The 18373-nt window shown below is 34.8% G+C and overlaps 1 protein-coding gene across 8 annotated transcripts in view; it reads right to left on the bottom strand.

The window, feature by feature from the left end:
• The window catches only part of KCNMA1 (potassium calcium-activated channel subfamily M alpha 1), a 446296-nt gene that overhangs the window by 30949 nt on the left and 396974 nt on the right, over positions 1-18373 (bottom strand). For all 8 annotated transcript variants that reach the window (XM_090144990.1, XM_090144991.1, XM_090144985.1 and 5 more), the window contains one exon: positions 15190-15382. In XM_090144990.1, coding sequence (XP_090001116.1) covers positions 15190-15382 — 193 coding nt within the window. The remainder of the gene's footprint in view (positions 1-15189; positions 15383-18373) is intronic.

Below are 18373 nucleotides of genomic sequence, written 5' to 3'. Positions count from 1 at the left end.
TCAAGCTGCAATCTCAGCAGCATCTGCAGAGATGCTCTCTTCCACATCTGGGCCCAAACATACCCCAAGCTACAAGGAATGGAGGATAAAGAGGATATCTGTCTCAGTTGTAACAAGCCTCCCGTCCGCTGAGACTGGAACAACCCCTAGTGCAGTGAAGGCTGAGAACACTGCTGCAGAGAAAAAGCTGTTCATCTTCTTTCCAAGAAAGTGCTCTTCTCTAATGCCTATTCATTCCCATTCTGTTGAATTACTCATCATGAAAACATCCAAACCAAAACTGTAATGAAGGCACAGGGCAATGCTGATGTTTGCTCTTTCAGCTGTTCCTGAATGTGTTAGTGGACCCACATATTGAAAGTGTAGAGGACTGCTCTAGTGAGGCAGGGTTCAGTTGTAAAATCAAAGATTAAGGGCAGGATTGGAGTTCCATCATCTTGAGATCTGGGGCTGAATGGCACCATATTGTTTCTGTTTTCAACTTTGAGGCTCTTTATTCACAGGCACTTATCTGAGTCCTGTCTCAGTTTGAGTCTCATTTAGAGTTTCACTATCAACCACTTACAAAACCTCATGATGAAGTCTTCCTGCAAATGCCTGATTTTTACACAAAATCTCATACAGTAATTACCCAGACCATAACTGCACAGGTTTACCACAAGCTTACATAATTCAAAGCTACCAAAACAAATGGAATATCTTTACCAAAATCTTTCAAAGCATAGTCTTGATATTCTCTTGACACATTCTTTGGTTTTTCTCATTTTGTTCAGGAAGTACCAGTAGAATTAAAGACATATTTGAAAAGAGGTAGAAGAGATACTCATATTCGTTCGTTCAAAATGTTGTGGAACAGCAATTATCCAAAATACTTATTGCGGAGTACACTTACATCCGTAACATCATCAGAAGTGATAATTCCTGCTTTTCTACACACTTTAATTATAACATTAGTGCTCAAAGAGTTCATTTACTGAATTGTTCCTACTCTCCACTTACCATTTTAAAAGGTTTCTATGCTAGGTACTTCCTGAAGTATAAAGTTGTTAGCATCTAAGTACAGCACAGGCTTGCAGATAAAATAATTTACTATAAAATGGTGTCAAATCTTTCTCAGTTTGATCATTAATCGACCTAGCACATCTAGACCCCAAACAAAAATAAATAAATATGCTGAATAAAACGTATTAAATAAATCAAGCTATATTACCTAGTTCACAGAGACAGGTATTCAATAAATACAAATAAAATAGAAAGCTTACCATTAAAAATGATATATAATCATGTTAGGCAAGATTCTAAATTATGTCATTATATCCTATATTATATCAAATAAAGTAATTTTTTTCCTTAGTAAAAAGGAAGAGCAAAGCCAGATTTCATATCAAGCAAGTAATAAAAACATTTTGATAAATACATGAAACAATGCTGTCCAAGACATGATTGGCAACTACTGAAACATAAATTAAACAAATTTCCCATTGCTGCTTATGGGAAAATTATGCAGATTAGAATTTGATTAGGTTTATATCATGAGACTCAATTTGGACTTTTAATCTATTAAGCTCCAATAAATGAGGCATCTGAATAGCTCCCCTGAGCTGCAACAGTAATAACCACAGCAGTCATTTTTTGCAATATGTATTCTGACAATTTCTTTAGCAGATGAAGTTAAGAAAATTCCACATCTTTAAGTACAATTGCTTTATAACTTCTACAGAATTTCAGGTGTGTGCAGGGAGGAAATAGATCCATACAAAATGCTTAAACAGACATTTTGTGATAATCAACATCTGTCACTCTGTTCTAGCAATATTGTTTTTCCATCGACTTGGATTTACTTATGTTAGACTTCATGGTCTGTGTGGGCTAAACAGTGCCAGCAGACTTTTAAATTGTTCAAGCTGGAATTGAGCTGGAAACCTATGATAAGATGTCATTAAGTTCTCTATAGGCTGAGTCAAAACTAAAATCCCACATTCAAGGCTGTCTTGGGGATCAAAGATTTAACTGCGAAGGCTAAGGCCTCATTTTATCAAAGAAATCTGAACTGGATTCACAGAAGTGAGTGCTGAGACAGGTTGGATTCAGATCAAGACCACCTCTAATTTATATGGCAAAGGTCTACTGCACATTTCCTGCAGTTTAATCTATATACAAGTATCCATAAATTCTCAAGTCTCACTTCATTTTGTAAAAAGCAACTCTCAGCAAAGAGTGCCAACTAGGGGGCATTTAGCATCATGTCAGATTTCACCAAATCCTGTCACAACTGTTTAGGTGACAGGATGCCATAAAAGCACATAGATGTCAGTATGTGGGTAACTCCCAAAAATTAAATTAAATTTGTAGGACTTGATTAAATGCTTGGAACAAAGGGACCCTTTTTTTTTTTTTTTAGTGTGAATATGTTTTTAAATATATTAACAGAGAATTATATCATTAACACAAACATAGCATCAAACATATTAAGAGGAAACTATATATCAAAGAGAAGTATGTTACCATAGAATTTAGATATTTTAACAGAAAATTTCCTTCTGGTCTGGTATACTAAAAGAAAGACGCTCCATAAGCCAACATTTTTTAATAGAAGTCCAAGTCGAACTCCTTTTTGTCACTCAAACACTGCCTTCGGTAACACACACAACTTCAGAGTAATAGCTCTGCTAAAGACATGTCATATGCAAAACTGAATTTCATATTCTGCCTAACACTAACTCAACCAACTTTTCTGGAGAAAAGTTCTTCTCACCTGGGTGCACTAGGGCTTGGAACTAGGTGATCTTTGTGGTCACTTCCAACTCAAGCCAATCTATAACTCTGTACTACATCTCTGCTGCAGTCTAATCAGAACCTTGCAAATAACACATTGTGCCCAATTTTAAATGGGAATAAAGAAATAAAGAATCTTAGAGATTGGAATATATTTTTTCAATGTATAATTTCAACAGCATAATTTCCTCTTTAAGAAGTATCAGTATAACTAAACTGTATGTAAACCAGCCCTGAACCTGCCATGAACAATAAAGTAAAAAAGTACCTCCAGAAAGTACTTCCACTCAGCCCTCTAATTCTGAAGTTCACAGGAATGGCTTACACATCAATCCAGCCTTATACTCTGTTCATATCAATATAATACCCTGTTTGGTATATCATATATACAGAATGCCACATGCTATTTTAGTTTCAATATAAGTCTAGCAGGTACTAAAACTGGCTATTTTCTTGCAACTATTCCTGATTCTGATTAAAAATGCACATACAATGAAACTTTCTGATTCTTTCTACTCCTTTTTTCAAATACAAAATATGTAAATAGAAATCGCACAGTTAAGGAATCAGGAAGAATTTGAAGCAACTCTGTAATTGCATATTTTTAATGACGAACCAGTAACTTAATACTTGCTATTAATGTTATGTAGACACAGTGCCTGAAGAAAAACAGTGATAATACTGATGGTACCCAATTGGTAAGGTTTGAGAACCTTTGCTTCACTCAGTACAGCCTCTAGAATCAAGAAGGAAAAACAAACTTTCATTGACCAAGTTTGCAACATTTTGGCTCAAAATTCTTCCCCTATTCACTGAATATTAATCTTAGAAAGAAAAGTAATTCAATCATCATGATAGAGTATCTCACATTATTTTGAATTTTTGCTAAGATCCTTGAGGTTTTGGCTTATCTCACATAGTTCAATTACAAATATATTTGTATATTTTAAAAAGTATCAGCATAAGTTTATTTACACACACCTGACATTTATTTAATATATATAGTGTTCAAAATGCATTTTTTACTTTCAAGCTGGCAAAGACAATAACAATAGTAAAGTTTTTTGTGACATTATTTAAGTAGTGAAAATTAAGTGGCAACTATAAAATGTATGACATAGTATCCAGTACACGATACAATCATTCTGAAAATTTATGAGCTCTTTTTTAGTTTTCAGCATCATACTATTTACTGTCACTCACTCATCTAAACTTTACAGTGGGGCTTAATAAAACACTTAAACAACACATTAACTTTCCTACTCAATATTATTTATTGTAAAGTTAAACAGATTGTTACAAATTGTTTTCACGTTAGAATTTCAGTAATACCAGAATGAGTGTAAAAAAGCCATCCTTTCAAGTAGGGGCTTTTAATATTTCTGAGCATCTATTTCTTGTTATTTGATTCTAATAAATATTCAGCTTAGAATCTGGATTTTTTAAGAAGTTTGAGGTAGTTCAAAAAGTTTGAATATGAAATATAAACCTGCAGATAAATAACACGGTCTACTTCAAACTCCACAATGTCAAAAACTTAGTCTTTATATTTGACCTGTCCAATCACAGAACCAAAAAAGACAAAAATGTTAAGCATATAAATATATATATACACACACATACACATGCACACACATATATAGGAACTTGTTACTGAAAAGTTTAAAGTTACGCTTCTAAGAAGATATCTTCATACAGGAACAGCTAGAAAAAAAAATTATAAGTTATTGAGTATTTACAAAAAAGATGGTCTTTAAAATACAAAGGTTAAAATCCTAAATAGAATGGTACAAGTATCTTTTATGAATTTAATTTTCATTTAAGCATAAACTGTTTTTGAGCAGGTTTATTCTTGTCAGTAAAGGAACATTTATTCTTAAGAATTTCTGATGTAATCGTAGCATTATTAATCCAACCCATCTGTTCTCAAAGAACACAAGGAACAATTCCGCCAAGTGTTTTTCAGCATCCTTATGACACTGTTTGGTTTCAGCAAAATCTCTTTCCTTTTTTTTTTTTTTTGTTTTTGTTTTGGTTGGAGGAGAAATTTTTTCAAAAAAAATTTCTTGCTATTTTTGCCCTCACTTTGAGATTATTCTAAGTCATAGAACAAGCAGACTGATATAAATTTAGCAGAAATAAGAAATTCTATGAAAGCATCTAATCTCATTATCCTATCAAAGTATTTGAAGAAAAACTGTAAAACAAACAGGAAATCCATTTGAGGCTGCTCTGAAAGTATTGTTACCTATTTTACTGTGTTGGCTCATGATGTCAGAGGCAGATGTTGGTGGTACAGCAGTAGAGGCTGCACCTTCTCACCAATATTCCATTAAATTTTGTTGCCGGGAGACGGATGGCAGCAGAGGGGCAGTCTGAAAAAATGCATCTGACACAGAAGTGCATATGAAGCAAAGATGTGCCATTGAATTCCTCTATGCAGAACAAATGGCACTGATATTTACCAATGCTTGCTGTATGTTGATAGAGACCAAACAGTGGATGTGAGCAGTGAGGCAGCGGATGCTGCATTTCAGCAGTGGTATCAGCAACAGTGGGTCAACCACATTGGTGCTGATATTTATAAGGATGGCATGCAGGCTCTTATCCATCGCTGGTAAAAATGTATTGCTAATGGTAGTGACTATGTTGAAAAATGTTTTTTTTTTTCTGTGTCTGAGAATTTGATCTATCAAATAATGTTATAGAGATTTTTTTATCTGTTGCAATTTCCATGGAAATGAATGTGAGGCATTACTTTTGGAGCAACCTATGTATCTACATTGCAGAGATACTTTGTCTTCTAATACTAACAAGTAATCATAATCCTATATAAGTAATACAGTGTTTGAAATCTGAATCAGAATAACAACCAAATTTCAAATCAGTTTGAGGAGTTCAATCTCAACTATACTCTCATAGGAGCTACCCTACATCTCTAAGAAACGTTGGCAAAAGATCACAACTAGATGACACTACAGATATCTTATACTACCTCTTGTATCCAATTGACCACAGAAATTATATAATAATATTGGGGATTATTGAATAAAAATAAATAACTAGTCAAGAACAAAGTTTACCCTTCTTCCTTTTACAAAAAAATCCTGCTGTACCATTTGTAAAATTCACACCCTTTTGGGGTTCAGTTTATTCAGATTTTAAAAAGAAAAGCTGTAAAAATACAGTACTAGGAACACAGAAGGTATAGATTCTCAAATGAAAGCAGTTCCTCAGTATGGCCTGCATATCAATCTCTGATGATGCTAAAAGCTTTGGAAGGTTGTAGGTACCCTGAAACTACCACGCTTTAGAGACTGCCAGCAAAGGCTGGTCTGCCTCAAATTCAACCATGTCAAACTTCAAGTCTATTGTTATAGAAGAATATGCAACTATTTATTAAGTTTTGCCCTAATGCTGGCTGTCAAATGGCAGTTCTGCAACTCACTAGCAGAAGTTAGCTTCCACTCTTCTACAATGGCTATCACACCAGGATTTAATTGCTATAAACAAAGAAGTAAAATCTAGCTTTCTCCTGGAACCTTTCTAGTTCCGGTGAAATCTGCAGGATTTCAGTGAAGCTTCCACACTGAATGCAAAAACAGTGACATTGATCTATGAATTCAAGTATGTCCTTCAAAATAAGCAATCTTCATGCATATAAATTACCATTTATTAAACAAACAATACATACTGAAACAAGAAAGACAGCAGAATTAAGCTCATGAGGTTGCCTGGTATGGCATATAACTTTCAAACTATCTTGTAATCCTGTAATATATTATCTATATATTCCATTTTCTTGAAGTTATCTTCATAATCAGGATGCTATCACAACTATCATGGGCATAGGAACTATTTTTAATTTTAATTTAAAGAGCAATTAAAGAAAGACAATGGATACACAAGATAATAAAGTAAGTGATTAGCAGGATGCAAATGACATAGGCTTAATGATAATACCCTATTCTATTCTCCAAAGGGCCTGTTGAGAGAAGCCCTTCCTACATGTGGTTGTTCAGCTAATGTGCCTCTGCCTACAATTACAACATTGCTGACACCATTAACCACTGAAACAACATCACTTTGTGAAATCCTTGTTGTCTCATTAAAATGCAAAGGGTCAGGTAATTTACCACATTGTGTGTCTTCTTTCGCAGAGGGTAATTAGCAAGCATTACCCAGTATGAACTCCTACTGAGAACTAGTGAAACTCTGTGAAAATATTAAAGAAGATTTTTTAAAAATATATTTGATGGAAATTTGCAAGATTAACAATGATAACCTTAATATACCTTTGTAGTCAAGAGACCTTGAAATACAGACTTTTTATATGTTGAATATAAAAAGATATTATGATTGGCTGTTTTAGAAACTAATATTTAAATTTTCAGATATTTCAGAAATTTATGCAATCTAGATCTTGCTTAACTAAATCTAGACACGTATCTCCTTCTGCAATTAAGAACATTTAAGAAACAAAGAGAGACAGCTGCATAACACCTTAAAGTTTCTTAAAGACTTAAAAAGCAAATCCTTTTTCAGAAATACTTTTTGCAGCTAAACACAGAGATTGCAGTAGTACATTCAAATGTCCACGTTCCCCTTCCTCCTGTTAATTGAAGTCCTATACCATCATTTAAAACAATCTTGATGACATTCACTATTGGCTTATATCTCGTCAGGGAGCAGAATGATCTCTTATTCTTTAAATGGAAGTTTGGGGACATAAAACACATTCCAATAAAAGTGAACAGAAAATTATGAATTCATTAAACTACTTTGGTATCTTGTGCTATATATAATATTTATATTCCAACTACTGTAAAATATGCTTTAATATCTTTAGGCAACTATAAGGACTTAAATATTTATAAAATGGCTAAAGATAAAGTATAGCTCTCTTATTCCTACATACAGATGATGTAAGGCATGCAATCAAAGACAATAACACTTTCAACCCATTTGTCATCTTAAAGGAGCCTTTCAACTTCAGATCCCTTGTGTGCAATCTACATAAGAGTTGTTGCCTACATAGGCAACTCCAAAGGAGTTTGCTCCTTAAAAACTACCAAGAGTGCTATACTTCACATAAAACAGGGTTTTCTGAAAATGGAGACAAAACTATAAATTTGCAGGCAAAACAGCTCCAAGTGGGGCTTCAAAATACTGCTGTATTTATCTCTGGGACATCTGGGAACAGGAAGCATTTTGATTTAATATTTCATAACATAGAGGCAATTGCTTCCTTGCCTAGTGTATAATTAATGCTCATAAAAAGAGCAGTTTTTTTACTCCTCAGCATCAGAAATGCACAAAATAGTGTACCTTCATAATAAGAGGTTTGCTTTCAAGATGTTGAACAGCAAATAATAATAAAATAGAGTCACCATGGATTTATAACAGTCATGGGATGGTTAAATATATTTATAGTATAAATGTGAAATAACATGCTTGATGTACTGTGCTATCTACCTCTTTTTGCCCAGTTTTATCTTTCTCTGGCTGAAGCAGAAGATGTCCCGAAGCAGAGGAGAAGAAGGAATGTGAAAGTTTGATAGTATTTGGGCTAGGATAGAACCATTTCTCAAATACATGGAAGTTGCATTAAAAAAATGTGTCCCTCCAGCCATTCCCTAACACATTTTTAGTTCATAAGCAACAGAATCAAAAATCTCCTTTCTTAACAGTTTTTCTCTGTTCCTGGGTGAACTTTGAGGGTATGAGGAAGTTGTTCTCCACAAATTTAAGCTTCAGCAGATAATGTTAGGATCCAACTATGAGAAGAAAAGAAGAAATGTAAATAGTGCTAGGTGGGAACTTTTCTCTCCAGAGTTTCTTGTGAAGAGTGGAAGGCTAGTAGTGTCCTGTTTGAAAGGAGGAAATGACTCCTAACACAGACATCTTTGACAGCCATGAAACAAAGTTAAAAGAACAGTCTCTCTCTCACTCAGTCTCTTTATTTTATTTCTGTCTGAATCTTGCAAAGACTTAGACATAATCTTACTTTACACAGGTGGATAGTTTCATTGAAGTCAGAGAGATTTATTAACTGGTATTACATTAAGGACATAACTTAAGTTTTGAACAAGAAAACCATCTGATTGTAAACCTGCCAGGGCAAAGGCTATATTTTATTCTTGTATATATCAAGAGTATGACAACAAGCTCTTAATTCCATCTAGAGCTCCAGTATGCTACAATGAAATAAAAAGCAGTTATCAGCTGATCCATCTGGTTCAGCAGGATAAGAAGTTGTGTGCATGTTGAGAGTAATGCTCAGTTATTTACTTATCATAGTGACCTAACCTTCAAATATGGGATTTATTTTCTTTTTTTTTCCTTTTTTTTTTTTTTTAATTAGTTATGAAGTTTGTTATTATGATGTAGGACACATGCAGGGAAATTAAGAAACCCTTATCTAGTTTTTCAATGATTAACTTCATTACTTGGGATGATCAGTCTTGGTTTTGAAAAATAATGAAACAAAACTACAATAAGCATTCCAAAATTCAGTTGGTTAAACAATAACAACCAACCAAATAAAACAATAATAATAAAAAAGCCAGATATTATTTTTGTCTATCTACACAGTAGAATATTTACAACATCTGATGCTAGCAATAATACATGATGCATTCAGAAAAACATAAGAATATGCTTATCAGGTGTAACCCCTATGCTGAACTATCCATCCTGATGAATCAATAATCCAGATGTATTTGAAAATAAGGTACTTTATTTTTACTTTTTTATGTAGTATAACAAATGAAACACGAGAATCACAGAATCACAGAATTGCCAGGGTTGGAAGGGACCTCAAGGATCATGAATCTCCAACCCCCCTGCCACATGCAGGGCCACAAACCACCCCACCTAATGCTAGACCAGGCTGCCCAGGGCCCCATCCAATCTGGCCTTGAACACCTCCAGGGACGGGGCATCCACAACCTCTCTGGGCAGCCTGTTCCAGTACCTCACCACTCTCTCTGTAAAGAATTTCCCCCTGACGTCCAACCTAAATCTCCCTTCCCTCAACTTAAAACCATTTCCCCTTGTCCTGCTGTCACTCACCCTTTCAAAGAGTTGATTCCTCTCCTCTTTGTAGGCTCCCTTTAGGTACTGAAATGCTGCAATGAGGTCACCCTGCAGCCTTCTTTTCTCCAGGCTGAACAAGCCCAGCTCTTTCAACCTGTCCTCATAGGGGAGGTGATCCAGTCCCCTGATCATCTTTGTGGCCCTCCTCTGGACCCTCTCCAACAGCTCAACAAAATGCTGAATTCTCTAACTGAGCAAATATAACTGCATTTATGATCAAATCATGCATTTTGAATTCTTCATTGAAAAACTTATGACTGTAAAATCAGACAAAAAAAATCCACATTCACAAAAAAGTCCTCCTTTAGAAATAATCAGCTCAGAAATTCAATTTTTTAACATTTGAACTTATAACAAACATCTCTAAAAATTATCTCTAACAATTATCTCTGAAATTGACACAGTACCTTTGCTTTTCAGACATTTATCCTTTCCCTTGTTTCCCACTTCAAGTCCTGATAATACTATAGTTCTTTCCTTTTGCTAACATTCCACAGATAAAACAATCAAGAATAATTAATTAATAGAGGAGAAAGAAATGGCTAACTCCAAAAACAATGAAATGTAGATCTGAAATTTGTTTTAATAAGAATTTTCTTGCAGCAGATTAGTGGACTAAGTCCATCAAGACTTGTAATAATATAAGAATCTAAATGAATAATCTAATGAAACTCAGTGGCTTATGAGTGACAACATCACTTCCTGTTCTCTCAGTCATAGCTTAAGAGTCCTCCAACAAAAAATGATTATGAAACTAGAAGTAATTTTAAAGGAAACCTTTTAAGAAAAAGAAACCAGGCTAACTAGACTTGTGCAAGTTTATTTTAGCTTGCATAGTCTGTTACGCTTGAAATTTAGTGTCTAAAATTCTGTGTATGTTTATTTGATTTTATTGGATTTTCTGCAGAAATTCCATGACATGTTATTCAGGAGTTGATCCCTTCTTTTTTTTTCTCTCTTTCTTCTCTCTTGTTGGAGGATCTATTACAAGCACAGTCAATCTAGGCCTTAAAATATCCCTCCTGTTGAACTAGCATTCCTAGGGAAAATTATCAGAAGTCGAAGCGGTTCATAAAATAGTTGCATTTGTTACTAAGCTGAAATACATCCACTCTTCTGTACTGTGAGTTGTCTTGTAATGCCCACTGAAAAAAATGTTACTATACAGTCCTTCCTTTCCATACTTTAGACCGGTTTGAAACCGTAATATTTGTTTTTTAACTGTTTAGCAAGGTGGGTGGATTGTTTTGGTTTGATTTGGTTTTTGTTTTTTGTAATGAAACATACTGCTCCTATTATATAGGCCTGACTCTAAATAAGATGTAAATCACTATCCAATAAAAGCAAATTACTGAGTTTGGTATCTGAATTTACAACCCAGAGACTACTCTGGTACAGTATTTATAAATCTCTAAACTGGTAAGTATAACTGTCTGGCTTTTGGGAAGAAAACCAAATAGCATTTTTAGTTACAACTCAAGAAAAATATCTTGTGTTCATCTGGTGAGTAAAACAAGTAAAATTCCCACAATTTAAGACTCTGAAAGAAAGTACAGGAAATATGAAAAACTAGATGGAAATAGTCAATAAGTGTTATACTTGAAGAAAAAAGGATGGAAAAAGTATGGAAAGATCAACAGAATGGGGGAAGAATTACTGGGGCTCCCCCAACACACTGCCAAGGCAGAGCCCATCCCAGAATCCCAGGTGCTTTGGAGGAATGGAGTACAGATGCTTATCATGGATCTAATATTCTTTGATCTTCTCTCCAAAATACATCTATATAAAATAATCTCATTTTCTAGTTGAGGGCACAGAATTAGAATAAGGAAGGATCAAGCAATAAGAACAAATCTGCAGTATCTGAGGTTGGCTTTTCTTTCTGCCAACAAAAATGTAACCTTGCTAGGAAGATTATCAATGAATATCTTCTGAAAGATAAAAAGAGGACTCCACTTATCACAAATAAAAGATCTGAGTCTATGAATCATTCTGTGAAGATGTAGCCAGAGATCCAACTTTACCAAATCTTATATTTCGAAGCTGAGATGTCCTAAGGAAAATGACAAGGTTTGCTGCAGATTCAGTGGGATATACGTTGGCCTTGTCCTTGGAATCTACATCTCCCAACTCATTTTTTGGACATCAGATTCTGCATTCCCCCCATTTAGTGAGTCTAAAAAGTTGCCAAGTCAGATTTGAAACCTTCAAAAGCCCTTAAAATAGTTTCAGCATGAGAGGTTTTAACAACACAAGTCCAATTTGAAGGATTTTCTTCTCTTTTTGAGTAGAATAACATAGTACACTTTACGTAGGTGAATCTACTAAATCCTTCCACACCAGTTAGTACGCTTTTCCTTCTAATACATGCTGTGTGTCACCAGCTAGACAGCTGACGATGAGTATAGATTTGATGACTTAAGTAGTTTAGTCTCATCTGTTCTGGGTATTCCAGGGTCTGTAGTAATTCTGGTCCAGAATTTGTTTTCTGTGCCTTGGAATTGTGAGGATAAGTAAGCTACTTATTCCGTTTCCTTTAGGAGGTTAAGGCACTGTACTCCCAATGGTTAGTAGATAACACTAATACTAACAGGATCAGTTAGTATTCAAGACAGACGACAGACAGAACAAAGATGTTGTCAGAATATTTACAAGTCTGGACAACTGACGCAAGCCAGCCCAAAAGCTGAGGAATATTTTAATGGTATGAAGAGACACTACCAAATCTTTGTTTCTGTGTGATAACTCCTTTGTCCTTAATAAGTTCACCTTGAACAACTATTGAGAAAATACTTTGTTGATATAAATGAGATTAATTCAGTAGACTTTCTTTCATCAGTTAATTTAGCTTGATTATGTGTTAAAAAAAAAAAAAAAAAAAAAAAAAACTGCTGGGAACCAGAGGCCTTACTGTTACAGAATTTTGCCTATCAAGAAAATTTGCCATTCCTTTGCTCCTTCTACAAGCCCCTTTATCACCAATTTCATATGGCTTCAGTTGCTTGGTGTGATGCTATCTCCCTTGCTGGAAAGGGGTGACTTTCATTAATGCAAAAGGTTGTCTACTTCTGAATGTTTATGTGACTAAGGTGGAAGTGACTTGGTATTAAGGGAGGTGAAAAGGGTGAGCCCTTGTAGAAAAGGGAATGAAATCTCAAAATTTGATGGTTTTTTTTCCTCATATGAAGAGAAGACAAAATATTTATAGATATGTCACTATATTTCTGTATAGTATGACTATTTCATACTGGCTAATTATTAGGATTTATTAGAGAATCAGATAGATCTGTATCCTGCTTTTTATGGCACATCTTTTGTATCGGCATCATCTGTTACTGAAATGAAATAGTCACAGGTAAAAATTTGAGTGATCCTTGTTCATTCAATTACCTACAGATTAAATGATTGTCACTTTTTTTTCTTTTTCAGAGAATTATATATAAGGTATTCCTATGAGATTCCATTTAGTGACTAGAGCATTATATTGACCTCTTGCTTGGAGTATCAAGGCTAATTCCCTTGTTAATTCCCTCACCAAAAATCTTGCCATGTAGGCTCTGTGTTTCTCACATATACTGCTCACATATACTGTTTTGTTTCTTCTCTTTTCAACACCCTCTCAAAAGGTCAACTGATGTTCTTTCACAAACCGAGATTTTCTATTGTCAGTGTTCCTGTGATCAAAAATAGACATCACATAAAAAAGCAGCACAGAACACTTTCAAGGGATGGTAGTGGTGAGGATGATACATTCAGAACTAGAAAAGTTTACTGTGGCAATACTTAAGTTTGCATAAGCTAATGTGAACTGAAATATTTTCCCAGAATAAGACCCACGAAAAAATAACCAACAAGTTGGTAGTGAATTTTTGGTTTTGAGATCAAAAATATCAAATTCCATATAATATCCCAGTAAAAGAAAGAATCTGAGTGGCTGTGTTCCATTTTTCCAGTGAATTTCTAATAATGACCACAAGTCATCATAATGGGAATAAGTCAGATTCTTTTTATAATTTTTTCATGAGAATTCTAAAATACTTGGGGTTGCCTAGATTGTGGGCCCTGGAGTTCAAACTTCAAACAAGCATGAAATGGAAAAAAACCTTTTTCTCCCTCTTTAAATAAATTTGTTATCCAGAAAACTATCTAAACTAGTTTTGAAATATTCAAATTTTTAGTTTTCCGGTGCAATTTAACTCCAATATGAAATTCCAACGCACTCCCCCACCTTTTTTTTTTTTTCCTGATTCTGATGAAGTCTTCTGTATTCAAGTTCTTTCTATGTATAAGAAGTTAAACCTTTGTCTCTGATATTTGATTCATAATTTCTAATTCCTGATTGGATTGTGGAGAGAGCAATTACCAAACTTAGGCTTAGCTTTCACATTCCTTAAGGGAGAACTATCTTGAGGTCATGCTCACAGGGAAACTGCGGACCAAATTACTACCTCTTCTTCACCTACAGTTAAATTAGGGCTGGATCCAGAGAGAATATTTACTGTACCACTTACTACATTCATTAAAGGTAGGACTTCAGTTGCATAAGCTGCAAGACCCTTCAGGGATGGAAAGATGATTATTTTTACACTGATGGTCTTTGCCAGGGTGCTTATGAGTGCTTTGCAGCTGCTTTGCAGAGGCACAGTTGGTGTAAAATAGCCTTTGGCTACCAAGGAATCAGTCCCACCCTCTCAGCAAAAACTGAAGGATTTTGTTCAGTTTTTAAATGGGATGATACATGTCAAAGGCATGGGAAAAAAACAGCTTTGAGTTAATTCAAAGTGGCTTTTTGAGCAAGAAGGCACAAAGTAAAAAGACATTTAATCTTAAATTCTTGTTCTTTTTGTTTTACTTTTTGACTTGTGTTACTGAGCTTTTTTTCTCTTTGGCTGCAATGTGCTTCACATAAAAATGAAATCTTGTTAGACAGAGGCTGCAGGTATTCCAAATTTAATACAAATTAGCTTCGGCTACATAAAAGCAACTGTCCTGATGAGAAAACCACTGAGCAGGGCATGGTGAACACGCAATGATTTTTTAATTTTTTTAAGCAAAACTTTTAAAAAAAGAAAAAGAAACATGCAAAAAAACAAGAAACAGTTTCATGTTCATTCATTTTTACTCTGCAGGATGTGCTTTGTGATGTAGCAGAGAAACTACGTGACTGCCCCTTTAAAAGCCATCATACCAATCAGCAGGTTTAACTGTCAAGCAAGCTGATGTAGGGCTCTTTGAATTACTGAGTGAGGGATATTCTTCCTGCCAGGTCCTGTCCCCTGTAGGCACTGCAGAGAAGTATTATAGGGCAGTCCTTACCTTGGGAATTAGCCTGCAAGACCCCAATGCTGTCATCAAACTGCATAGATTTGATGTTGAGTGACGCCAAGATGCATTCCTTGTCCTGCAGCGAAGCATCATCAATATTATTCTGATTGGCTGACAGGATAACGCACATGTCGCAGAGGTTGATGTTGACAGCCCTTAAATCAGCCCGACTTAATGGTGTACCCTTCGGCACAGAGAAAAAAAAGATTGGAGGGGTGTGTGTGGGGGGGGGGTTGGGGAGGTTGCAGGAGAGGAAAAAAAAAAGAAAAACAAATTAAAGATTGAGAAGGAGCTTTGGGAAATTATTTAACAAGTATCTTTTTTATGCTCTGACATTAAGCTGGTCTAACTATGTGCCAGGGAATAGGAGATGTGTGCTAATCTAAAGGGTAGTTGGTGCTGATGGCAGCATTTTAGGTTCAGTCTCAGTACTCAGTCAAGCTAATACTAACAAACAAGAAAGAGGAATAATGCCAGCGTTCTGCATCTCATCGGTGACTTGAAATTGTCTTGATTTAAGTTGCTATCATGTGGCAATCTCTAGCACTCTGAATACAACAAGAATATAACAAGAGGTGTGTTTTAAATGTTCTTTTATCTACTACCAAATCACAATGTTTAAACAGAAAAGTACTATGTGTCCTACGTATCTGAAATGCAATCAAGATAAAGCTGTTTTTTCAACCTAGAGCAATACACAAAAAAAGATCTTAATCCTTTTCAATGCATGTTTTTGGTACTTCTGGAAGGAAAACACATTGATCTTTAAGGTTGTGTGATCAAACTGTTTGCAACAGAAACAAGGCTAACAATGGGTATAACTAATGCATCACCCTCTGTTACTTCTCAATTAGAAATGGCAATATTTAAAATTAAAACATTGTGGTAGGCCATGGGTTTCATAGTTATCACAACAGAGACATGACACTTAACCAATTATGTTTCATTTGATGATAAAAGTTGCCTTTACATCCAACAGTCTGTATACCTCTAGTGACAAAATACCCTATCTACTTCACGAGGGCTGCAAGATCCAGGAAAAGCAGCATGATTTTCTATGGAAACAAGATTCTGATGTGTCACATCATATGGTTTGGCACCCAAAGAGCCTAACAATAATGAGATTAAGCTGTACCTTTTGTAACACAATGATTTTCACAAAACAGAGCCAAGATCCTACACTTTTAGTTCCTGATCAATCACAGTGAGCATCTCCTGAACCCCACTCAAAATACTGAATGCAAAAGTGAATTTAAAACGTACAAAGTAAAGGTAGGACTCAATTCTTCTACAGCAATAGCCACTTAGTTTCAGATGACAGCATGACTATTTCAAATTACTTTAAATAATTTGAGGCCAAACACCTTGTGGAAAATAGCATACATTGAATGGATAAGGTTTCACTATAAAGCACTCAAAAGTTAAGATATGATTATTTCTGCCACCTTAATTCTGTTCTTTGTATCTGTACTATGCACCAAGAGAAGCAGGATTCCTGTGGGGAAAAATAATATGTAGTCATGTAATTAGTTAAAGACTTACTCTTAATGACTTTATGCAAAGGGACAGAACTAAGTCTGCCTGAGGATATTTAAAATTGGCATTTGCTTCCTTTTAAGGAGTTTACTCAGCAACTTAAACATATCTTAAGTATAAACTTTATATGAAATATCCAAGGTTTTTGTTTGTTTCAAACCAGAACAAATGTTTATATATTGAAATGCAACAACATCCCTATCAGAGATTGGCAGCAAGCTTTACTTTGTGAACAAAAGCATAGAGAATAAGGAAATGGGTTTGAGTGGCCTCCATTTAACATACAACTTCTACCAGTATGATCTCAGTAACTTTAGTAGACATCTAACAAAAGAATGCTGATAATTTTAACTTAATATCACCATTTAGAATAAAATAGGCTAGGACAAATAAATAAATAGATAAATAAACAAATAAAAGCCTTAAAGTCTGCATGGTCTTTAGCATCCTTCATTACTGTATAAGTAAATAACTCCTTTATACATTCTGTATTTTTAAATGCGAATTAATCAGTCATTTAAGCTGCTTAACCTGAAATTTGTCTAAAATTGGGTGCAAACTGATTGGGATAAGTAATGCTGCTTCAGAATTTCAAATAAAAACTTTACAAACACACAATATATTAATGTATCATATTAGATAGTTTGGAAGTAGCAGCTGGATTCCATTCTGCTCCAATAGTACTATTAATTTAATTCTGATTCCTTATTCTTTAGCCTTCACAGTGACTGGAATTAAAAGGGATTGGCAGGAAGAGAAGGATGTTAACTGACTAAATCTGATATTGACACCATTTTTGTGACAGTGGAGAATCTTGTAACAACATCTGTTGGGTCAACTTCCAGAAAAAAAAAGCCAAGGACTAACAATAAAACTATATTTAAAGTGACAAAGTCTGAATTTATGACAAAGTGAAGGCTGTCTTTCCATTCCACTGCTGTTTTCCTGATTATGCAGTTCAGATTACATCCATCATTTATTTGTTTTCAATTGTTGAAATGTGGTTATTAGGAACTGGTAAATTCATAATTTTTCACTCTGAGAAAAGCATCCAAACTCACTTTATAAAGAATAAAGCATTTCTCTTGTGTCACTTCCCTCCTAACTGGATCTCTGTGGGACGTTTATAGTTATGAACATACCAGATCACTAGTGTGGAGGTCATCATTGTTTTGTACTGGAGCTCAAGTTTCTACATTTTGTGTGCACAAGAGAATGATACTGGCATAGAGAAGTGGAAAAATAGGACCTCTGAATTCTGGTTTTAGTGGCTATCCTACTAAGATCAATAAGGAACCTTTCCTTGATTTCAAAACGGTAAGGATATTTTAGAATGGGTACGGTAGGAATTGAAATGCTATGACAATTTTCCGATAAAGTTAGCCAACCTCCAGTATGTTTTAAAAAATATAGACACACATTATGTAGGTAGTGTACAGTAACAATATTTTAAAAGGTTTTGTGAGTATAAATACAACTATAATTTCATAAATAACAACTGTCATTTCATGAGGGAAATCACATCAGAACAGACTACATGCAGTGCACTGCAGTGAATGTCTGATACATAACACAGCCAATACGTTTGATAGCAGCTGAAATTCATCCAATGAGGATGAGGAAGCACTGAACACTGCAG

Source organism: Phasianus colchicus, chromosome 8 (genome assembly GCF_987193195.1).
Source record: "Phasianus colchicus chromosome 8, bPhaCol1.hap1.1, whole genome shotgun sequence".
Taxonomy (NCBI): Eukaryota; Metazoa; Chordata; class Aves; order Galliformes; family Phasianidae; genus Phasianus; species Phasianus colchicus.
Note: the sequence above shows the minus strand (reverse complement) of the source record. Positions and strands in the feature narration are given on the sequence as shown.